The sequence below is a fragment of the Salvelinus fontinalis genome, chromosome 21, assembly GCF_029448725.1.
Source record: "Salvelinus fontinalis isolate EN_2023a chromosome 21, ASM2944872v1, whole genome shotgun sequence".
Lineage (NCBI taxonomy): Eukaryota > Metazoa > Chordata > Actinopteri > Salmoniformes > Salmonidae > Salvelinus > Salvelinus fontinalis.
In genome coordinates, this window is record NC_074685.1 from 35,467,434 (window position 1) to 35,492,506 (window position 25,073).

Consider the following 25,073-nt stretch of genomic DNA (forward strand, 5'->3'; position numbering starts at 1 on the left):
TTGTGGTAAAATAGTTTATAGACCAGTAATCCGTATCTCAAATATAGCAATTCAAGCAGTAGAACACTCTGTTTTATGTACACTTTAATCTTTTTTTTTTTACCCTCACTTTTTCTTGTGGTGCATTTCTCAGCCCGACTGTATGTGTGTGTAGTTTTTGAATGATCTATTCTCTTAAAAGTTTTAAAGGAAGGTCATCATAATAATTGATTGGCTGAAACATCTCTGGATATAAAAGCTGGTGTTCTGACCCTCATTTGTCCATTAGTGATGAGGATGGATCCTTCCTCTCTTCTCCCTGTACACTCATTCTTTTCCTCTCGTTTTTTCACTCCCTAGCCTTTTACACTTAGTCACTTCCTTATCCTTTCTTTTCTCCTTACCTTTTCTTTTCATCTTCTACACTTTCATTTCTATAATTGCCCCTACCAGGTAGGTGAAGTTTTCAGAAGGCCTCAGCACATTTTACAGTGCATCCCTCCCCGCACGAACAACTGATCTCAGGTGCTGAAGAGGCATTTCGGTGCAACTACTACACATGCATGTTCCACTCTCCACTCTATACAGTTCAAACACGTCAGGATCAAAACAGATTCCATTCATCACCACACTAGGGGTCTTCCAGGTCCTTTAACTGCCTTCATACCTCTTTAATAGCTCTTTTATACCTCACTTTTTTTTCATTTTCCCTCGTTTGCTGCTTCTTCTAACACTTGTTTTGAGCGTCCGTTGTATTTTTCTCTCTCCTTCCATATCGGGACTCCACACACTACCACTCAGTCCTCCGCAGTCTTTAGAAGGAGTGTCCTAATTCATTATGTCCTTCCCTACTCTTCCCCTTTTCAAATTCACAAGAACCAAAAGCACTTCTTCCGGCTCTTCTTGCCGCTGTGAGGGGGGCGTGCCGGTGTCACCGGCAGGGGTGAGTCCTGGCGGTGTGGCGTGGTGGGCTGGGGGGTCACAGCTGCTAGGGGGGAGCCCTCTGGAGGGTCTCCTACCCTCCACGTGCGCGTTACTGCCCCCTCCTGCAGCCGGAAGTCATGCTCCACACTGCAGAGAAGAGACACAGAAGGATTAAGTCACAAATACCCGCCTCTCACTATCATGTCAACCTGAACTGTACCATACTGGCTTGGATATTTTCTTTTCACATTGGGTGCGTTCATAAATCCACTCTTGCAATCTACTCCGATATTACTGCACTCTGGTTTGAGAGTCCCACAGCTCAGAATAATTGATGCATGTACAAACAAAAGTTGTTATGACAGGTTTCAGTAAACATTAAAAAAACTCAATTCAATTCTTGCCAGTAAAACAGTTAAAGTCACTGGTCCTCTAGATAACATGAAAACAGTCGAACCAGCTCTGCTAAGGTAAGTCAAATGTTCAGAGTAAAGTCTTCTCTCATTTACTGTATGTCTGGATGTAGCTACCAAGCTAGCCAGCTTTAGCCAGTTAGGTGCTTGACTGCCATTGTGAGATCAGAATGCCAGGATAAACCCTACTCTTCACCCAGAGCGTCCAGCGTGTGGTCTGACCGCTCTGAGAGTGAAACGCTCCGAATTTATGAACAGACAAGCGGACAATGCTCTGAGTCTATGAACAGTCCAGAGCGCACTCTGGAGGCAATTTACGAACACACCCATTGTCCTTTCCTGCTTGGTTCCAACAACTATGGTGGATGAGTAAGCAAGTCAGCACAGTACAGCCTGGCTCGGCTTGGTTCAGCTTGGCTCCATAGTGTGAATAAACCAAAAGAGGGGTAGAAAAATCAAGGGAAAAAGGAAGAAAAAGAAAGGCAGCAAAGATGCTGCTTCGGTGGTGACTGTATAGCTTTAGGGCCTAGTATGTAGGAGTAGAGTCAGGTTTAAACTCTGATGCACCCCCTCCACAGTCTATAAGCTATTCAGGTGAGGCATTAATAAATAAACACATCGTAGACAAAGAAAAGCCTATAAGGATCATATTTACCTGCAGCTACACGTTCAGTAAACTGAATTGTGCCTCCCCCTGCAAGCATATCTTTCTATTTTTTTACTTTGCTGCTTGCTGTTCTTTCTGATTATGCAGTGAGTGTCCTAGTTAGGTGGAGTTTCATCACAGCATCACTCCTCCCTCTTTCAGTGGGAGGAGAGAGCGAGAGCGAATGAGTGGGATAGAGAGATGCAGAGGGCGAGACTTGACACAACAGCAGGACCCTGAGCTTCAACAGCAGAACAATGAGATGTATCAGGAGCTTCATATTCTTCTCAATTCATACTAGACATCCGGCTTAGCCTCCCACACATACACACACACATAGCCGCTCGCTCACCAGCCACTTCAGTTATTCAAACGCACAAAAACACTCTCAGGAATTGAGGCACTCAGACAGACACAGGCAGGTAGAGTAATGGACAAAAGGCAGGCAACAGTACAGACGGAGTATCTCAAAGAGGATTTCATCCATCCCCACTGTATACTACTGTAGTACAGAAGGTGGGGAAAAGTCACTTCAAAACCAAACCTCTTTTCGCTCTAGAATGTAAAGAGTCTATCCATGGAAGCTTAGGGGACTGCTGTGTGACTGACTGCTAAAGCTTCAGATAAAAACACAGACCAACTCCAGCAGCGCTTAAATAGTGGCGAGACAGCCTCAAACACTAGCTGAGTAGCCTACTCCCTCTGCCCCATCCCAACACACACACACACAAACATGCCCCCCCCTCTGTACACGCCACCACTATCCCAAGACAGCACACCACCAGAGTTCCCCAGTGAGATGTCCTATGTTCCTGCTGAGTTCCTCTTTATGTAAATGAAAAGCCCAAGCCCCAGCGTGATCAACGCTCGACAGGCACTGGAGGGAGCTGTCCGCCCTCAACCTTAATTATCTCAGCTAGCATCGAGCATCAAGAAGCCTACTTAGTGACTACTGTGCTGTGGCACCAAACACAACACACACACGTGTGCACACACATACACAAACACCGTGCATGCAAACATACACAAGAGCATAGACACACGCGCTGTGCATGCAAGCACACACACACACACACACACACACACGCACACACACACACACACACACACACACACACACACACACACACACACACACACACACACACACACACACACACACACACACACACACACACACACACACACACACACACACACACACACACACACACACACACACTCCTATCCCTTTGAAGGGCTGCTGTGCCACTGATGTGCTGTCATAAAAGATGCGTTAACCCTCAAGCTACAGACTGGGGTTAATTTGACACCAGAGGCATAATTTTGATCTTAGCCCAAATGTGGTTTATTCAATTCTTACTTATTTTTCATGACTGTCTATCAACTTGTTCTTAACAAATCTAAATGATTGTTTTGTGTGGACTTAGTTTAGTGAGTCCTTTTGGGTAATTTTGACCCCGGACAAAAACACACAATTTCGGCCTATAGTAATTTGATAGATTCCAAAAGATATGATAGTAATTTATGTTTTTTTATGGAAACATAATTACAAGTTATCCATATACAACCAAAAGGTGGAGGGGGACCAGTATCAGTGATTGTGATCAGATAGACAACTCATCTGCAGAGATATCTGCAGAGATACTGTGCCTTGCAAAAATCACCCTTGGCATTTTTCCTATTTTGTTGCATTACAACCTGTAATTTAAATGGATTTTTATTTTGGATTTCATGTAATGGACATACACAAAATAGTCCAAATTGGTGAAGTGAAATGAAAAAAATTACTTTTTTCAAAAAATTCAAAAAAATGTAAAATGGAAAAGTGGTGCGTGCATATGTGTCACGGCTGTCTTCGTCCTCCTCATCTGACGAGGAGAGGCGAGAAGGATCGGAGGACCAATACGCAGCGAGGTAAGTGTTCGTCATTATTTAATGAAAGAAACTGAACACTACAAAAACAACAAAGTGACAACCGTGAAGCTAAATAACAATAGTGCTGACACAAACACTACACATAAACAATCACCCACAACCCACAATACAAAACAGGCTACCTAAATATGGTTCCCAATCAGAGACAACGCAAAACACCTGCCTATGATTGAGAACCATATCAGGCCAAACACATAGAAATAGACAAACCAGACATATAACATAGAATGCCCACTCAGATCACACCCTGACCAAACAAAACATAAAACATACAAAGCAAACTATGGTCAGGGTGTGACAATATGTATTCACCCCCTTTGCTATGAAGCCCCTAAATAAGATCTCGTGCAACCAATTACCTTCAGAAGTCACATAATTAGTTAAAAAAAGTCCACCTGTGTGCAATCTAAGTGTCACGTGATCTATCACATGATCTCAGTATACATACACCTGTTCTGAAAGGCCCCAGAGTCTGCAACACGACTAAGCAAGGGACACCACCAAGCAAGCAGCACCATGAAGACCAAGGAGCTCTCCAAACAGGCCAGGCACAAAGTTGTGGAGAAGTACAGAACAGAGTTGGGTTATAAAAAACAATCTGAAACTTTGAACATCCCACGGAGCACCATTAAATCCACTATTAAAAAATGGAAAGAATATGGCACCACAACGAACCTGCCAAGAGGGGGCCACCCACCAAAACCCACGTACCAGGCAAGGAGGGCATTAATCAGAGGCAACAAAGAGACCAAAGATGACCCCAAAGGAGCTGCAAAGCTCCACAGCGGAGATTGGAGTATCTGTCCATAGGACCAGTTTAAGCCGTACACTCCACAGAGCTGGGCTTTATGGAGGAGTGGTCAGAAAAAATACATTGCTTAAAGAAAGAAATAAGCAAACACGTTTGGTGTTCGCCAAAAGGCATGTGGGAGACTCCCCAAACATATGGAAGAAGGTACTCTGGTAAGATGAGACTAAAATTGAGCTTTTTGGCCATCAAGGAAAACGCTATGTCTGGCGCAAACCCAACACCTCTCATCACCCGAGAAGATCATCCCCATAGTGAAGCATGATGGTGGCAGCATCATGCTGTAGGGATGTTTTTCATCGGCAGGGACTGGGAAACTGGTCAGAATTGAAGGAATGATCTATGGCGCTACATACAGGGAAATTCTTGAGGGAAACCTGTTTCAGTCTTCAAGAGATTTGAGACTGGGAAGGAGGTTCACCTTCCAGCAGGACAACGACCCTAAGCATACTGCTAAAGCAACACTCGAGGGGTTTAAAAGGAAACATTGAAATGTCTTGGACTGGTCTCGTTTAAGCCCAGACCTCAATCCAATTAAGATCCTGTGGTATGACTTAAAAATTGCTGTACACCAGTGGAAGCCATCCAACTTGAAGGAGCTGGAGCAGTTTTGCCTTGAAGAATGAGCATACATCCCACTGGCTAGATGTGCCAAGCTTATAGAGACATACCCCAAGAGACTTGCAGCTGTAATTGCGGCAAAAGGTGTCTCTACAAAGTATCGACTTTGGGGGGGGGGGCTCAAGTTTTCAGTTTTTTTGTCTTATTTATTTTTAGTCTTGTTTGTTTCACAATAAATAATATTTTGCATCTTCAAAGTGGTAGGCATGTTGTGTAAATCAAATGATACAAACCCCCCAAAAATCTATTTTAATTCCAGGTTGTAAGGTAACAAAATAGGAAAAATGCCAAGGGGGTGAATACTTTTGCAAGCCACTCTATATAGCGCCCCATGTACTCACCTAAGATTGTACTTTGCTATACCACGTACAGTATCTTACGACTTTGTAAAAAATAACTAAATGACCTTATTTATGTGCACATACAAATCTACTGATGGTATACAAAGTCTGCCAATTGTAATAAATAATTGATTGTCCTGCAATACACTCCGAATCTACACATATTCTCTGAAAAGTATTCTACGGCAAATCCAGGTTTCTCTGGTCATAATATTAAAGGGCGACTGCACTTCCTGATTTGGCCTTGTTTTTCATCAATGCTCAGCGGCCATGACTGAAGGCAAACAAGAGTTGTCTTGAATGCCCTGTCTTGACTCAGCTCAGCTGTGCTACAACACAATATTCTATAACTGGCTAGTTTTGTCTCGTCTCATCTCTCCTTATGTCCGCTGTTAGATCTTTCCCGGGGGACAAATCCCAGAACTACTAATATCTCTACAACAGGTGTAGGCTACATGTGGACATTGCACAAATGAGTGTAGCTTGAGTGTAGATACATTTAACAACGACAATCAATGAGTGTGTTCAGGTTACAATGAAGTAAATGTTATGCTGTAAATATCATATTGATGTGCTTATACAGCCTAGACTTAGCTAACAAATAATAATAAGTTGTGTGTAGAAGTTTGAAGAGTACAACTTCAGGTGTCTAACCAGAACTAGAATGGCATTCTATTTGTCCATTTGGAAAAATCTAAGGATTTGTCTGTCTAACCACACACTGACATGCACAGCTCTCTGGGTGAGGCTCTGTCTCCAGTGGGCGAGGAAGTCCCTTCCATTTATGTAATGTATTACAGGTTATGGGCAGGTGCAGTCAGGTGGCAGGAGGATTGGAGTGCATGACACTCCATCCTGGATATGACAGAGTTTTGCCATAGAGATAGATAGAGGACTCATCTTTGTACCTGTGCCATTAAAGTGCCTGTGACAGCATGGGCAGCACCATTGAGGCTATCTCCAATAAGAAGTAATCAGTTTTCTTCTTCACGATTGGCTGATCCCTCCCGATGACCCAGTGGGACATGACTCTAACCGGGTCACCAGGAGGGATCAGCCAATGAAGTTGGAAGTCCCATCCAGTTGACTACATTATAATGGTGGAATCCCTGTTGAAAATGTTTTCTTAAACGGAAGCGAACGGAACAAAACAGGGATAAACATGCCTGAATTTGTCCAATAGAAACTCTTGTTTGCAACTGTTGGACTAAAGATTACACCCTAGATCAGGTAGATGCAGGCGAGTGTGCAAGGCGGTATTGGATGTGTCACTGTCTGTCACCTTGATTACTCAAATGTTTCTCTCGATCTGTGCACCTACGTTGTAAACTTTCATTCATAGATTAGGTTGTAGCAACCTCATGATGGGTACAGGGAAAATTAAAGTTTCATGTAGTATCCTAAACCTATCGATGTTACATTGAGCTGGGTGAATGGAATATGAATGACAGTCATTCAATATGCTGTAATAGCAATAAGGCCATGCTCATAAAAAATAATCTGCGTCCCACATTTTAAACGGCACCGACCGTCACTGAGCTATATACAGGGAGTACCAGTTCCCAGTGGGCAGGTTTGGGGAGTAACGGATTACATGTTATCCGTTACATTGTAAGGGATTACAAAAAACGTTACCAGCAAAAATATTGTAATCAGATCACCGATACTTTTGAAAAACTAGATTAATTCGAGGATTACTTTTAAATTCTGAAAGGATGTTTGCAAAAAAAAATCTTTCACACTTTTCTGTTTTCTCAATGACATTCAAATGAGCATTGAAAAAAGGCGCAAGTTTTAGTTTGTTCCACCTGAGTGAGTCTGACCACAAGTCAGAGACCACTATGATGACACACCAAATGTGTTCGATGGATCGCGGGAAAAGAGCAGGAATAGGCTTTTTTAGGCTACAGTCCAAGCTATGTCTTCCAATGGTGTGACTGCTGTCGGCATCCAAAGATTATCTAACTTTAATAAACGCTTGGAGGTAAGGATGACAGCAGTGGTGTGGTCTACGGCGATACGGATATAACTTATTATTGATATCTACATAGCACATTGATGTGAATCACACTGCTGCTCTCTCATTTTGGTTGTTGTGGATGGCTGTTCACAAATCTAAATGTGTATTTGAACCCAATAATGGTTGCATTCAAGAAGTTTAAACTGCCTATCGATCATTGTTTTTGAAACCAGTGGACAGCCAGTGAAAAATGTGCTCTTGCAACAGTTGCATAGTGCAGATAAAAGCCTATGGAATAAAAGTGGGGCTTTTATTGCTCAATCTAAATCATTTAGATAAAAAAAAAATCCATAGGCCTAATGGACATGCTCAAACTCGCACACTTTTGATAGACTTAAAGGGGCAATCTGTAGTTGTTACATCCATTTTTTGATTTGTAAATTATACATACAGTACCAGTCAAAAGTTTGGACACACCTACTCATTCAAGGGTTTTTCTTCATCAAAACTATGAAATTACATATAAGGAATAATGTAGTAACCAAAAAATAGTAAAACAAATCAAAATATATTTTAGATTTTAGATTCTTGAAAGTAGCCAACCTTTGCCTTGATGACAGCTTTGCCCACTCTTGGCAAAGCATGCAATTCCATGAGCGCAGCATTTATTTTTCAACTCGAATCAATGAGCCCAATCAGTCCTCCATGACAACAAAATCATAAACAACAGAGTAGGGCTGGCTAATAAGTCCTTAGTTTTGGGGTCATTCTCAGGTTAAACAATTTGGCTAATCTATACTTCCATATTTCCAAGTCCTATTCTTGAAGATCAAGGGGTATAACATTTATTGGAATGACTGGAATTCTGATAGACTTCTAATGTAAAGATATCATTTAACAGTATTATTATATGTAGTAGAAAGCAATGGGTTAGAAGAAGCCTACATAACCAACCCATAAAGTAACATTTAACATCCATATATGGCCAGCTATGTAAACTTGAACATTGATTTATCCAGCAATAGATGTTGTTCAATTGGTAACATACATTTTTGTCTTCTTCTAATGCCACTTAAGGGGAAAGTCATCTAAAAGTAATAGAATGTAATCAGATTACGTTACTGAGTTTGGGTAATCCAAAAGTTACGTTCCTGATTACAATGTTGGACAGGTAACTTGTAACTATATCAGATTACATTTAGAAAGTAACCTACCCAACCCTGCCAGTGGGGAACCGTGAGGGCCTTCAGAGAAGGATTTACAGTTGAAGTCGGAAGTTTACATAGACCTTAGTCAAATACATTTAAACTCAGCTTTTCACAATTCCTGACATTTAATCCTAGTAAAAATTCCCTGTTTTAGGTCAGTTAGGATCACCACTTTATTATAAGAATGTGAAGTGTCAGAATAATAGTAGGGAAAATGATTTATTTCAGCTTTTATTTCTTTCATCACATTCCCAGTGGGTCAGAAGTTCACATACACTCAATTAGTATTTGGTAGCATTGTCTCTAAATTGTTTAACTTGGGTCAAACGCTTCGGGTAGCCTTCCACAAGCTTCCCACAATAAGTTGGGTGAATTTTGGCCCATTCCTCCTGACAGAGCTGGCGTAACTGAGTCAGGTTCGTAGGCCTTCTTGCTCGCACATGCTTTTTCAGTTCTGCCCACAAATGTTCTATGGGATTGAGGTCAGGGCTTTGGGATGGCCACTCCAATACCTTGACTTTGTTGTCCTTTAAGTCATTTTGCCACAACTTTGGAAGTATGTTTGGGGTCATTGTCCCTTTGGAAGGCTAATTTGCAAGCAAGCTTTAACTTCCTGACTGATGTCTTGAGATGTTGCTTCAATATATCTACATAATTTTCCTCCCTCATGATGCCATCTATTTTTTGAAGTGCACCAGTCCCTCCTGCAGCAAAGCACCCCCACAACATGATGCTGCCATCCCCGTGCTTCACGGTTGGGATGGTGTTCTTCGGCTTGCAAGCCTCCCCCTTTTCCTCCAAACATAACGATGGTCATCATGGCCAAACAGTTCTATTTTTGTTTCATCAGACCAGAGGACATTTCTCCAAAATGTACAATCTTTGTCCCCATGTGCAGTTGCAAACCGTAGTCTGGCTTTTTATAGCGGTTTTGGAGCAGTGGCTTCTTCCTTGCTGAGCGGCCTTTCAGGTTATGTCGATATCAGACTCGTTTTACTGTGGATATAGATACTTTTGTACCTGTTTCCTCCAGCATCTTCACAGGGTCCTTTGGTGTTGTTCTGGGATTGATCTGCACTTTTTGCACCAAAGTACGTTCATCTCTAGGAGACAGAACGCGTCTCCTTCCTGAGCGGTATGATGGCTGCGTGGTCCCATGGTGTTTATACTTGCATACTATTGTTTGTGCAGATGAACATTGTACCTTCAGGCGTTTGGAAATTGCTCCCAAGGATGAACCAGACTTGTGGAGGTCTACCATTTTTTTATGAGGTCTTGGCTGATTTCTTTAGATTTTCCCATGATGTCAAGGAAAGAGGCACTGAGTTTCAAGGTAGGCCTTGAAATACATCCACAGGTACATCTCCAATTGACTCAAATGATGTCAATTAGCCTATCAGAAGCTTCTAAAGCCATGACATCATTTTCTGGAATTTTCCAAGCTGTTTAAAGGCACAGTCAACTTAGAATTGTGATACAGTGAGTTATAAGTGATATAATCTGTCTGTAAACAATTGTTGGAAAAATTACTTGTGTGATGCACGAAGTAGATGTCCTAACCGACTTTCCATAACTATAGTTTGTTAACAAGAAATTTGTGGAGTGGTTGAAAAACGAGTTTTAATATTTCCAACCTAAGTGTATGTAAACTTTAACTGTATATAAAAAAATATATTTTCTAAATAACATTTAGTTTACATTTCTATTTCATCTTTACAATCATTTTAATGATATTTTGATTTAATCTCTTCGGTTTGTGTTGGAAAGAGAAGGGTTAATGTCCAATCAGGTTTTTTTCTCTTGTGGTCTCTGGATAGAAAAACCTAGCTAGCTTAGCCATTGGTTAGCCCTCCAGAAGCTGGACAGAAGGCCTTTACCATTTAATTGTATAAAATCAGAATTGTGCAGTGACATTGGAATGAACCAATCACATTTTGACTTGCAATGGATGGAACCATTCAAAACAAGTCATGTGTGAGAGCACAAGAGCAAATAATCAGTGGTGCAAGCAGTAGTTTTCCCACGCTAATGCTTGTAATGTTAGCTAGCTTGTGTTGTGGTAGTGTGACAATGGTGACAGTGGCTTCCGCAGCTGTTATTAACTTCAACGTGGATGTTGTTGATAATATTTTAATATCACCCTTTTTAAGATTAACTTTCAAACTTCTTTCAAACAAATTATCGTCATTTGGTGAGTGACACTGTTTTTTTTTATGCAGCTTGCTTGCTAGCTAATTCTTTATTTTTAAATGTTTTATTTCACCTTTATTTAACCAGTTAGGCCAGTTGAGAACAAGTTCTCATTTTCAACTGTGACCTGGCCAAGATAAAGCAAAGCAGTGCGACAAAAACAACAACACAGAGTTACACATAAACAAACGTACAGTCAATAACACAATAGAATTTATTTTTTAAAATCTATGTACAGTGTGTGCAAATGTAGAAGAGTAGGGAGGTAGGCAATAAATATACCATAGAGGCGAAATAATTACAGTGGTCTTTGAAAGTAATGACTGTGTGACGTTGTTGAATTTAAACTTTAGATCACTGGTTAGTGTGATGAACGTAATAAAATATATTTGCAATCGGAAGTAATATATCTTTATTTCATTTTGGAAATTAAATGGTTGTGTCACGTTTTAGGGAAGACCCAAATGCAGACAGTGTCGAGGTACAGAATGGCAGGCAGTCTCAGGGTCAGGGCAGGCAGAGGTCAATAATCCAGTGTGGTGTGACAAGGTACAGAACGGCAGGCAGGGTCAGGGTCAGGGTCAGGGCAGGCAGAGGTCAATAATCTAGTGTGGTGTGACAAGGTACAGAACGGCAGGCAGGGTCAGGGCAGGCAGAATGGTCAAAACTGGGAAAACTAGAAAACAGGATCTAGAAACAGATAGGAGCAAGGGGAAAACTGCTCGTAGGCTTGACGAACAAAATGAACTGGCAACAGACAAACAGACAACACAGGTATAAATACAATGGGGATAATGGGGAAGATGGGTGACACCTGGAGGGGGGTGGAGACAAGCACAAAGACAGGTGAAACAGATCAGGGTGTGACAGGTTGTGCTTTTGTATTGTTATGATTTCATGGGGCCGACTGGAGTGAATGGACTGCTTATTCTTTAACATTAATTTAATGCTGTGTGTGACTGCTGTCGCCTGTCTATCAGCCGTGTCAATGTGTTCCACCAAAATTGCTTTGAATCCCAGAGCCGGCAAGGTGGAAAATAATTGCTGTTCTCCAATTGAGCAAGGCAGTTAACCCCCAACAGCTGCTTCCTGGGTGCCGATAATGTCGATTAAGGCAGCCCCCCTCACCTCTGATTCAGAGGGGTTGGGTTAAATGCAGAAGATACAGTTTGGTTGAATGAATTAAATTGTGCAACTGACTAGGTACCCCCTTTTCCCCTGGTGTGATAGTGGTGTTAGGCTACCATAGGTTGTGTAAACAGTGTGATTTGTTTTTCTGGTCGCATTATGTTATACATGTGTCCCTGTCGGTTCTGTCTCTGTGTGTGCGGCAACCCGGCAACCAGGCCTGTTTGATTAATTCATGATGTCTTCAAAATGCATTGCTCCTCACTAGAACTAGAATGGTCTATCACATCCTCACACGGTCTCACTTATCATTGCTATGCGGATGACACTCAACTACTTTTCTCCTGCCTGGCAGATATCTCAGCTTGGATGTCGGCCCACCACCTAAAGCGCAACCTCGACAAGACGTAGCAGCTCTTCATGACCTTACCTCAACTCGCTGTTGACTGGGCTCCCCGCTTGTGCCATCAAACCCCTGCAACTTATCCAGAGCACTGCAGCCTGCCTGTTGTTCAACCTTCCCAAATTCTCCCATCTCACCCCGTGCCTCCGCACAGTCCACTGGCTTCCTGTCGAAGCTCGCATCTACTACAAAACCATGGTACTTGCATACGGAGCAGCAAGAGGTACTGCTCCTTCATACCTTCAGGCTCTGCCTAAACTCTACACCCCAAACTGAGTACTCCGTTCTGCCACCTCTGGTCTCTTGTCCCTCACACCCCGACAGGAGGTCAGCTCCAGCTCTGCCCAGTCCAAGCTCTTCTCTGTCCTGGCATCCCAATGGTGGAACCTGCTACCCCCTGAAGCTAGGACAGCAGAGTCCCTGCCCATTGTCTGAAAACATCTGAAACCCTACCTCTTGAAAGAGTATCTTAAATAATCCCACAGCACCCCCCACGCACTCCCTCCTCACCCCTGTTAGTCCAAAACTGATGCTCTGGTAACGTTTGAAACACCTGATATAGAGGTCCTGGATAGCAGGGAGCTTGGCCCCAGTGATGCACTGGGCTGTCCGCACCACCCTCTGTAGCGCTTTGCGGTTGAAGGTGGTGCATTTACCATACAAAGTGCTGAAGCAGCCAGTCAAGATGCTCTCGATGGCGCAGCTGTAGAACTTTTTGAGGATCCGAGAGCCCATGCCAAATCTTTTCAGGCGCTGTCGTGCCCTCTTCACAACTGTGTATATGGACCATGTTAAGTCGTTAGTGATTTGGATGCCAAGGAACTTGAAGCTCTCGACCCGCTCCACTACAGCTCCGTCGATGTGGATGGAGGCGTGCTCTTTCCTCTTCCTTCTGTAGTCCACAATCAGCTACTTGGTCTTACTGACGTTGAGGTTGTTGTCCTTGCACCACACTGCCAAGTCTCTGACCTCCTGTCTCATCGCTTCGGTGATCAGGCCTACCACCGTCTTGTCGTCAGCAAACTTGAGGATGGTGTTGGAGTCGTGCGCGGCCACACAGTTGTGGTGAACAGGGAGTACAGGAGGGGACGAAGCACGCACCCCTTAGGTGCCCCCGTGTTGAGGGTCAGTGTGGAGGAGATGTTGTTGTCTACCGTCACCACCTGGGGTGGCCCGTCAGGAAGTCCAGGATCCAGTTGCAAAGGGAGGACCCGAGCTTGGTGATGAGCTTGGAGGATAGTTATTTCCCCTCTTGTCCAAGTGGGAGAGGGCAGTGTGAAGTGCAATTGAAATTGCGTCATCTGTGGATCTGTTGGGGCGGAATTGGAATTGTAGTGGGTCCAGGGTGTCTGCAATGATGGTGTTGATGTGTGTTATGACCAGCCTTTCAAAGCAATTCATAATTACGGCTGTGAGTGCTGCAGGCCGACAGTCATTTAGGCAGGTTACCTTGGGAACAGGGACTATGGTGGTCTGCTTAGTATATGTAGGTATTACAGACTGGGTCTGGGAGAGGTTGAAAATGTCAGTGAAGACACTTGCCAGCTGGTCAGCGCATGCTCTGAGTACACATCCTAGTAATCCATCTGGCCCTGCGGCCTTGTGAATGCTAACATGTTTAAAGGTTTTATTGGCTACGGAGAGCGTGATCACACATTCGTCCGGAACAGCTGGTGCCCTCATGCATAGTTCAGTGTTGCTAGTCTCGAAGCACGCATAGAAGGTATTTAGCTTGTCTGGGCTTGCATCACTGGACAGCTCCCGGCCGGGTTTCCCTTTGTAATCCATGGTAGTTTGCAAGCCCTTGGTAAACTCTGATTTACCAACCAATAATACACAACGTCTTCTTGTGTCTCCACCAGATGGAAACTACAAGTGTAATGGCTGCGCTAAATGCACTGGCACTTACAAATGTAGATCATTCAAACACCCCCAAGCAAGGAAACAGATCCAAATCAAAGGTGTTATCACATGCTCCACTAAGTCAGTTAGTTATCTGATAACTTCTCCTTGGTAAAAATTATGTGGGCAAAACTAAGCGTGAGGAGAGGGTGACCGTGACAATTTATTGTTAAAACGAGAGGCCATCTGGATTTTTTATTTCAAGACCCTTGCTCCCTTCGGTCTAAACTTAAAGTTTGATCCGAAGCCATTCTTGTGATTATTGTGTTTCTGCTATCCATTGTAAATAATGTTTCTAGGCCTGTGTAGCCAAATTGTATCTATGATCGTATGTTATCCATTCATGCTTTTTTATATGTTCTATTTATATCTGTAAATCAACCAAGTCACAGCCGGCCCTGATTACGGACACCTTTGTGTGTCCTTTCAAACTATATAAACTAGTGACCCGCAGTGTTTGTCAATATACCCTGAAGAAGAAAGCTTGGATATTGAAACATTGGTTATAAAATTATTGCATCTGAGCTCCTGGAGTGTGCGGCTCTCCTTCTCTTTTCAAGTTTGCAAGCCCTGCCACATCCGACGAGTATCAGAGCCGGTGTAGTAGGATTCGATCTTAGTCCTGTATTGACACTTTACCTGTTTGATGATTCAAAAGCGGGCGTAGCAGTATTTCGTATAAGCGTCCGGATTAGTGTCCCGCTCATTGAAAGTGGCAGCTCTAGCCTTTAGCTCAATGCGGATGTTGCACAAAATCCATGGCTTCTGGTTGGGATATGTACGTACGGTCACCGTGGAAACAGCGTCGTCAATCCACTTATTAATGAAGCCGGTGACTGATGTGTTAAACCCCAGAACATATTCCAGTCTGTGCTAGCGAAACAGTCCTGTAGCTTAGGATCCGCTTCATTGGACCACTTCCGTATTGAGCACGTCAATGGTACTTCCTGTTTGAGTTTTTGCTTGTAAGCAGGAATTAGGAGGATAGCGTTACATGCTGACCACACCGCTCGCATCGCTTGTGCAAGCGTTACAAAATAAATGTACACATACATGTTATTCAATCATTGCACCCACACTGCTCGTGTGAGCATCTGCGTAGAAGCGCGCTAAAATAGAACTTGGTTCTATATGTGACGCTCAACACGCTGCGAGTCCTGCCTCTCAAATCTCCTCATAGTTTTTTTGGAGCATATACCCACGTGGGTGATTGAAAGATGAAGTGAGGTCCACACTCGGTTGTAGTAATGCACCATAAAGTTGGTTGCCAACCGCCATATCAAGTTCAAAGAAGAAAAAGATGCCTGAAAGAAGGAGGAGAGATGACGAGAAACTAATTTGGTTTACCATTTTATCTGTGGATTAATTGTCGGAGTAGAGGACCTTGTGCATTTCAGGTAAAATAACAACCCAATGTTTATATCCCAGGACAAATTTGCTAGCAACAGCAAGCTAGCTAGCTAAATTACCATAAATGTTTAATGCTTTTCGACCTGTCCCCAAATTAATATAATTGGTTCAGAGTTTGTTTTGATATATCAACCTGCGTGTCCGGACCGCGTCTAGTGTGGGGGGACAAAATCAACTTGCGCGCCATGGTGCACGCAGACGCATGCGCGTGTGTGGTCTGGTCAGCATGTTATGATCCGATTTGCAAAATGGAGGGTGTGGGGAGAGCTTTGTATGCATCTCTGTGTGTGGAGTATAGGTGACGTAGAGTAGAAATTAAGTAAAAAGGATTTCAGTTTTCCTGCATTAAAGTCCCCGGCCACTAGGAGCGCTGCCTCTGGGAGAGCATTTTCTTGTTTGCTTATGGCCCTATACAGCTCGTTCAGTGTGGTCTTAGTGCCAGCATTGGTTTGTGGTGGTAAATAGACAACTACAAAAAATATAGATGAAAACTCTCTTGGCAAAAAGTGTGATCTGGAGTTTGTCATGAGGTATTCTACCTCAGGCAAGCAGAACCTTGAGACTTTCTTAATAGTAGAGATTGCGAACCAGTTGTTGTTAACAAAGAGACACACCCCCTCCCCTGAGATTCCCTGACGCAACCATTCTGTGCTGCCAATGTATAGAAAAAACTGCTAGATTTATATTTACCTTATTCAGCCACGACTTTGAGAAACGTAGGATATTACAATTCTTCAGATCACATTGATAGGATAGTCTCAAACGGAGCTCATCCAGTTTATTCTCCAGTGATTGCACGTTAGCCAATAGAACGGAGGTTAGAGGCAATTTATACACTCTCCGACGTAGTCTCGTCAGGTATCCAGCACGCCAGCCTCTATAGCACCACCTCCTCCTTCTTCGATTGGGGATTGGGGCCTGGTCCGCAATAATCATTATGTCTTTCGCCTCCGACTCATTGAAGTAGAAGTTCTCGTCCTAATGGAGGTTAGTGACTTAACTGTTCTGATGTCTAGAAGCTCTTTTCTGACGTAGGAAACGATGGCAGAAACATAATGTACAAAAAAGTCAGGATCAGCGCCAAAAAAAGACACCAAATTGCACAATTGGTCAGGAACCGTAATTCCCTCCGGTGTCATTATAACTAGTCATAAATAGCTATGACCATATAGAAAAAAATCGAAATGACCTAAGATACACGCTTAGTTTCACACAAAACAGCTCATAAAAGTATGTCAGTAGTATGAATACTTGGTAGAACTGTAATACAGAAACCAGCTACCCTATGAAGATACACATATTGCTATACTGGTGTGAATTGTTCTAAAAATTGTTATTCTACTGGAAATGTTATACCAGCATTCCTGTAATATCCTCTAATATTCTATATGTGCAACTTGTTGTGATATTTTGGGAGCTATACCATTTAGTTTTGAAGTGACATAGAATATTTTGGCATGCTTTTTGAAGCATGCTCCCATAGCCCCTATACCACTCCTATTATTTCACTAACTAATGCTGGCTGTGCGGTTAATAAAGAAAACAAATACATATTTTTTGGTCAATGTCTTCCAGGATCACTTTTGTGGCCTGCTGGAGCACATTTGTGGCCTGCTGGAGATCATTTTGCAAGGCTCTGGCAGTGCTCCTCCTGCTCAAAGGCGGAGGTAGCGGTCCTGCTGCTGGGTTGTTGCCCTCCTACGGCCTCCTCCACGTCTCCTGATGTACTGGCCTGTCTCCTGGTAGCGCCTCCATGCTCTGGACACTACGCTGACAGACACAGCAAACCTTCTTGCCACAGCTCGCATTGATGTGCCATCCTGGATGAGCTGCACTACCTGAGCCACTTGTGTGGGTTGTAGACTCCGTCTCATACTACCACTAGAGTGAGAGCACAGCCAGCATTCAAAAGTGACCAAAACATCAGCCAGGAAGCATAGGAACTGAGAAGTGGTCTCCTTTATTGAGGGTGTCTTGCTAATTGCCTTTAATTTCCACCTTTTGTCTATCCATTTGCACAACAGCATGTGACATTTATTGTCAATCAGTGTTGCTTCCTAAGTGGACAGTTTTATTTCACAGAAGTGTGATTGACTTGGAGTTACATTGTGTTGTTTAAGTGTTCCCTTTATTTTTTTGAGCAGTGTATAAGATGTTATCATATACTGTAAGGCAATATTTGACGGTTTTCTGATTTTTTCTTGATTCTCTTGAAGGGGGATTTGAGGTGAATACAGCCACAGCCTGAGAGACCTTTAGGGACTGGAGATAGACTCAAAGAGACCCCCCCCCCACCCCAAAAATGGGAATGTTCCTCAATACTGAAAAGGTTTTTAGCAGCAAACCATTCCATTCCTACTGGGTGGCCTGACCTTGCTCTGAAAATGTTTCTATCCTCAGAGACTTTTACTTAAAAAAAATGTTTTTGTTTGTTTCCACAGCTGGGTAGTACTGTATGTTGAAACAAAACAGATAAGGTAGCGAGTAGTGACCTTGCTCAAGGGCAACACAACAGCGTATCCCACCAGGGACTTGAATCAGCAACTTTCTGGTCACAACCACACTAGTTCTCCTAACCCCAAGGTCTTACGGTATACTGTAAACACAAGAACACAATTATATTAAGGGAAAACCAAGGTGAATGTCAGATCATCTGGGATGAAACATTATTCTGTCCTAAGAAAATGTGCTCTGGTGGATTGGATAGCAAAATGGCATCAGCATTTCCCCTTTATAATCACAGATCACTACATTTATTTCAGTGTTTACCTGTATTTTACAGTGCCTTCAGAAAGTATTCATACCCCTTGACTTATTCCAAATTTAATAAAAACACAATACCCCATAATGACAAAGTGAAAACATGTTTTTAGATATGTTTGCACATTTATTGAAAAATAAATACAAAAATATCTCATTTACATAAGTGTTCACACCCCTGAGTCAATACTTTGTGGAAGTAGCGATTACAGCTGTGAGTTTTCCTGGGTAAGTCTTGGATTGTGCAACATTTGCCCATAATTATTTTCAAAATTATTCAAGCTTTGTCAAATTGTTTGTTGATCATTGCTAGACAACCATTTTCAGGTCTTGCCATAGATTTTCAAGCAGATTTAAGTAAAAACTGTAACTCAGCCATTCAAGAACATTCACTGTTTTCTTGGAAGCAACTCCACTGTAGATTTGGCCTTGTGTTTTAGGTGAACTCATCTCCAAGTCTCTGGTGGAAAGCAAACTGAACCAGGTTTTCCTCTACGATTTTGCCTGTACTTAGCTCCATTCTGTACATTTTTTTTATCCTGAAAAACTCTGCAGTCCTAAACGATTACAAGCATACCCATAACATGATGCAGCCACCACTGCTTGACAATATGGATAGTGGTACTCAGTAATGTATTGGATTTGCCTCAAACATACTTATTGACACAATACATTTCAGCTTTTCATTTTTGATAAGGACAAAAAGTGAATTGCTTTGCCACATTTTTTGCAGTATTATTTTAGTGCCTTGTTGCAAACAGGATGCATGGTTTGGGATATTTGTATTCCGTACAGGCTTCATTCTTTTTACTGTCAATTAGTTAAGTTATGTGGAGTAACTACAATGTTGTTGATCCATCCTCTGTTTTCTCCTGTCACAGCCATTAAACTCTGTAACTGTTTTAATGTCCCCATCTGCCTCATGGTGAAAAATCCCTGAGCGGTTTCCTTCCTCTCCGGAAACTGAATTCTTTGCGAGGCATTGGAAAACCTCCCTGGTCTTTGTGGTTGAATCTGTGTTTGAAATTCACTGCTCAACTCAGGCAGCTTACTGATAATTGTATGTGTGGGGTACAGAGATGAGGCAGTCATAAAAAAATCATTCAAACACTATTATTGCACACAGAGTAAGTCCATGAAACGTTTTATGTGACTTGTTTAAGCAATTTATTTTGTCCTGAACGTATTTAGGCTTGCCACAACAAAGGGGTTGAATACTTATTGACACAAGACATTTCAGCTTTTCATTTTTGATGAATTTGTAAAAAAATTGAAAAAACATTCATCCACTTTGACATTATGGGGTATTGTATGTAGGCCAGTGTAAAACAAAATCTAAATCGAATCAATTTTAAGGTCTGGCTGTAACACAACAAAATGTGGAAAAAGTAAAGGGGTGTGAATACTTTCTGAAGGCACTGTATATATTGGAGATGAAATTAAAGATGGTAAAATTACAGAGGCCATAAAGTTTTATACTCACCATCTGTGCTTGGTGATAGGGGGCATCGTGTAGGCAATTGTTTGACTCAGGTGGGAGATTCCCCATGTTTCAAGGCATACATTTGATATTATATTCATATTTAGGAGTAGCTAGCAGTTACAGTACAGCAGGGGATGGCCATCTCTTATTGTCTTATTACGGCATTTGCCAAACAAGTGAGAGGAGAATTTCTTACAAATTTACCAGCAACAAAATACTGTATCTTTGTAGTTCTCTCCAAGGTACCCAAACTTAATATGCTAAAATAACATTTAATTTAATTTTAGTGAGAAACTAAACTGAACAGTCAATCTATTCAGAAAAACAATGTGCTAGTGGTTCAGGGGCTTCAACTCTCCCTCTGTCTCTCCCTCTGTCTCTCTCCCTCTGTCCCTCTCCCTCTGTCCCTCTCCCTCTCTCCCTCTGTCCCTCTCTCCCTCTCCCTCTGTCCCTCTCCCTCTGTCTCTCTGTTCCCCCCCGCCCCCTCTCCAACTCTCCTGGCCTGTCTCCTTCTCCTCCTCCATCCCGCGCTTTCTCTCTCTGTCTGTCTGTTGTTTTGTGTTGTTGTTGTTGTTTTACTAAAGGAGAGCGCATCCGCAGGGTTGCAATCTTGTCGGTTGTTATCCTTTTTGTTCAGACTCTCCAACAGTATGTTATCAAGTGCTGCTGGACAACAGTGGCATTAGATATGACCTTTCAAACTGCACATTTAGTAAGTAGAACTAAGACAAAGGGGGGGGGGGCTGCACTTTCAGTCTACAGCTTTAAGTCAGCAGCATCATGGGATTCTCCTAACATACTAAAGCACACACATGCGGTGGAATAGATGCAAGATGCCCTTGTGCATGTCTGATACTAACTGCTGCGCTGCTGAGCTATTGACTGATAGCTGCTGGAGCGGAAGAGCCTGATGGATGGATGAATGAGTGGAAGAAAGGAGGGATGGGTGGATGGATACAGAGGATATTTCAGGGGGAGAGGTGTGACAGATACTTCACTGGTGGAATAGAGGGATGGGTAAGAGAGAGAGAGGTAAATATCACTTAGGATCTCTCATTCTGTCTCTCCTATTCACTCACAGATGAACACACTCATAGCTACCATGTTGAGCTTCCTTTTTTTTGTTAGTTTTTTTTGTTACCTTTTTACATTTTCAGAGTGTGAAGGTTAAGATGATCCCAAGGGAAGAGGCAGACATAGGGTTGAGGAAAGGGGGGGTGGAGTTGAGCGGTGTGCAGAGATGCAGAAAATGGGGAACAGGTTGAGAGGAATGAGCAGGAACACACTTAATTCTCCACAACATTTGACATCCTCGGGCGACTGACAGTGGACGGCAGTCACCGACAGCTGAGAGGCACATCAATGTGACCACAGTGTTTTTAAAATGGTGCTTTGTAGAAGGGATGGAAGAGAGGAAGAATGCTGAGAACTAGGTAGGCTACAGTCCCAAAGGGGCAATATTGATTTGTAAAAGGAAGAGTGAAATGAAATCACACTTTAATAATTTACCTAAAGCAATCAGACCTATTCGTACTATATTTAGACTTCAGCTTCTTTTCAGCATCTAATACCTCTCCCAGACTCTCACCACCATACAAACACTTTTAGACGGCTGAAGCAAGCACACAAAATCTATTTTTAGTTATTGAATTGTTCACCAAAATTCTTGGTAACATTTCCAGACATGTATGTACATTAGAAGGGAATAAATCTGTATTGAGCTTACATGATTTGTTTAACTTTATTTGACTAGTAGAGCCATGCTTCTCATATTGCATCCAAAAAGCCTATTCATCCTCTTATATTAAGATATTAGCTATTTCCTATAGAGGCGGCAGATTGGGGATTGTGCTAATGTAAGCGGTTTAGCTAGGCTAAATTAGCTGTGGGTGTAATATGAGTGTGATTTAGTATTTATATGACACAGCCACATTATGCAGTTTATCCCTGTTCTGTACGCCACTCTTGATTTTCCCCTCGCTTCACTGTTTCAAAGACATGATGGCATGCATGACAAGGATGGATACCATCTGGCCTCACTATTGGCATGAGCAGTATCTGTGATTATTGCCAAAGACAGCATAAACAACCCAGCTAGCACACAACGTTCTGAGAACCATACCTCACTATTGGCATGAGCAGTATCTGTGATTATTGCCAAAGACAACATAAACAACCGAGCTAACACACAGCGTTCTGAGAACCATAGGTTTCTTAGAGCTTGGTGAGAGCGTTGTCCTATGGTTATTTTGCTAACAACCTTCCCACAATGTTCTGGGAATGGTGCAAGGATACCCAGCTAGCACATAACATTCTCAGAACCATGTGTTTCTTAGGTGAGAATTTCAGTACTTCAGCATAACATTTCCTACATGTTTCCTAATGGTTCTTTTTAAAGTAATGTTCTCAGAACATTAATAAAACTGTCCATAAAAACCACATGAAAACATTAGTAACATTCCAAGAACGTTCTAAAAATGTTATTTAAAAACATTTAATTTCAGTTGTCAGCGTCAACAAAACTCTCTCTATCTTCTATCTTGTAGTGTGTTTAGGGGTTGTGGCCCCGCCCACTCATTGGCCACACCTGATCCTAATGAGAGCTTGTTTCCTTTGAAATGGGGTCTGTTTGAATAGACAAAAAATGAACAGCTTTGTATAAGTAACTAAAACATTTTTTTATTTAACCTTTATTTATCCTGGTTTGGATCAAATCTATTTTTCAAGAGAAACCTGGTCCAACCAAGACAGCAACAGGGGGAACAATGTTTGAGACAAATATCAGACATCCTGTAAGAACTTAGACATAGACACACCACCTGGTGGCGCAGTGGACTCATTTCATGGATAGAGAACAGAAGTTCATAGATTTGAATTTCACTGACGCCATGCCAGAGTTAATGCATGATTAATGCCTAAGCAAATTCATTTCCATGTGTCCTATCTGTGCTTGGAGTTCAAAAACAGTTAACTCAAGCTAAGCTAGCATTGTTATTAAAAGTCTTATTGAAACATGTTCTCAGAGTGTTTTTAATTACCTTCAGAACAAATGAAATTTTCACTTCCGTTCTCAGAATGTTTAAAAGAAAATCTATGTTCCCAGAACCAATTGTTCCCAGAACCAATGGGAAAACCAAAAACGTACATTCCCACAACTTCCAAAGAACCAAATGTGCTAGCTGGGAAGGGCTCTAAATCTCACTCACTCTCTCTCCCTCTCTCTCTCCCCCTCAGTGAACAGACTTGCACCACCCACACTCACACACCCACACCCACACAAATAACACACACACGCACAAAGGAGCATAACCACTTTCAGAAATAAACGCATGCACTCACATACATGCACAACAATGCAATTCTACAATGAAATACACCATTATATTAATGTGATTATGGATCCTTGGTTTAACGCAAGAACAACATGTGCCATTATATTATGTCACAGTGTGCGTTATTGTATGCTATTAAGTTCAATTGAAGGTGTCTGTAGATGCTGTAACTCAATTATAATGCGTTGCGTATCTCGGTGTGTGAAGAGCCAGATCATGCTGGCTGAGCATTATATCCCTGTGTTATTCATCTGAATGGGAAGTGAACCTACAGTGTTTATCCACCTCTTCCCTGTGAGCTGCCTGTTGCTTCATGACCTGGATGCCTCCGAAGGAAAGATGGATTACATTAGGAGCACAGCGCACCGCCGACTCTGCCCTTTACACACACGCATGTGCGCGTGCACGCCCGCAAACACACACACATGGGTGCGCACACACACACACGCACGCATACATACGCACACCATCTACTCCATTAGCAGCTTCATCCACAGGCTGCTAACTCAGACACACTGGGTCGGAAATCCCTGACAGGGTAGTTAGCGAAAGGTCAGTGGGAAGAATCTGACAAATCCCTTTTTAGAAAAACCTGATGCCTACACATCTAGTTCTGCAGAATGCCCACCACCAGTCTATCAGTTAGAGCTTTACTCTCTGCCTTTCTGGTCTTGTCTTTCTTCCTCTAGCTCTCCCTTGTTTCGCACGCGCCCACGCGCACACACACAAACATTCTCTCTCTCATTTGTAGGAGCCTAATGTGATTTCCTATTCTGCCACGACTTTTCACTACCGTTTACCATCATTTCAGGCACCGTCATTGTTGTCAATGTTTAATGAATGACTTTAGGCTTGGCAACGGGTGAGAAGACTTCCTCCCAGAGATGTAGTCACACATAAAGTTCATCTTGGTCAGTAAATGTCTGTGAGGTTGGTTAAATGCATAACCTACGAGACTAGAGGATGACGGGTATAGTGTTTTAGGCTGCTGTATTGTAAAGCAGGTTTTGATTTGTCAGGGCCTAGGGAAATATTTGATTCTAATTCATTCCGATATCAAGGTGAAAAACAAACCGATAAGTAACCCATCCACACAGTACCCATTCCTCTCACCTCCTGTAGTCTCCCTTCAGCTATCCTCCCTTCCCCTCATCTCTTCTCTACCCTACTCCTCTCCCCTTCCCCCCTCTCCTTTACTCTCGCTTCCTCTCCTCTTCTTTCCCCTCTCCTCTCTTCCCCTTCCCCTCCCTCTGAGTATGCACCGAGCTTTCCCCCATCATCCCTCATCCCTCTTTAGTTGTGAAATGTATATTCCACGGAGCAGATAGGCGGGAGGGGAAAGTGACACAGCCAACCTAATAAAGGAGGCGGCCATCCCTGATGTCTATGAAAGACCATATTTCTCAGGATCAATCCGCTACAATACCCAGCTGTCACATCCTATGGGCAATCCGCCTTAACAGAGAAACATTTCATGTGGTTGCCAAGCCCTGCTCAGACTCAGGCTCCGCACAGAGGAAGTGAGGGAGATGGCAACAAGAGACGTGAACTCAAAACACGGGAACCATAGTAGCACTCTGGGTCTCTGGTGTTCTGCAGCCAGCCAGAAGCACATTATGGAGGTCAT

At 42.6% G+C, this 25,073-nt stretch overlaps 1 protein-coding gene across 1 annotated transcript in view; it reads right to left on the reverse strand.

The window, feature by feature from the left end:
- The window catches only part of LOC129818757 (proline-rich protein 36), a 45,802-nt gene continuing 20,729 nt past the window's right edge, over nucleotides 1–25,073 (reverse strand). The window contains exon 4 of the mRNA XM_055874966.1: nucleotides 1–1,050. Coding sequence (XP_055730941.1) covers nucleotides 849–1,050 — 202 coding nt within the window. The 3' untranslated portion in view covers nucleotides 1–848. The remainder of the gene's footprint in view (nucleotides 1,051–25,073) is intronic.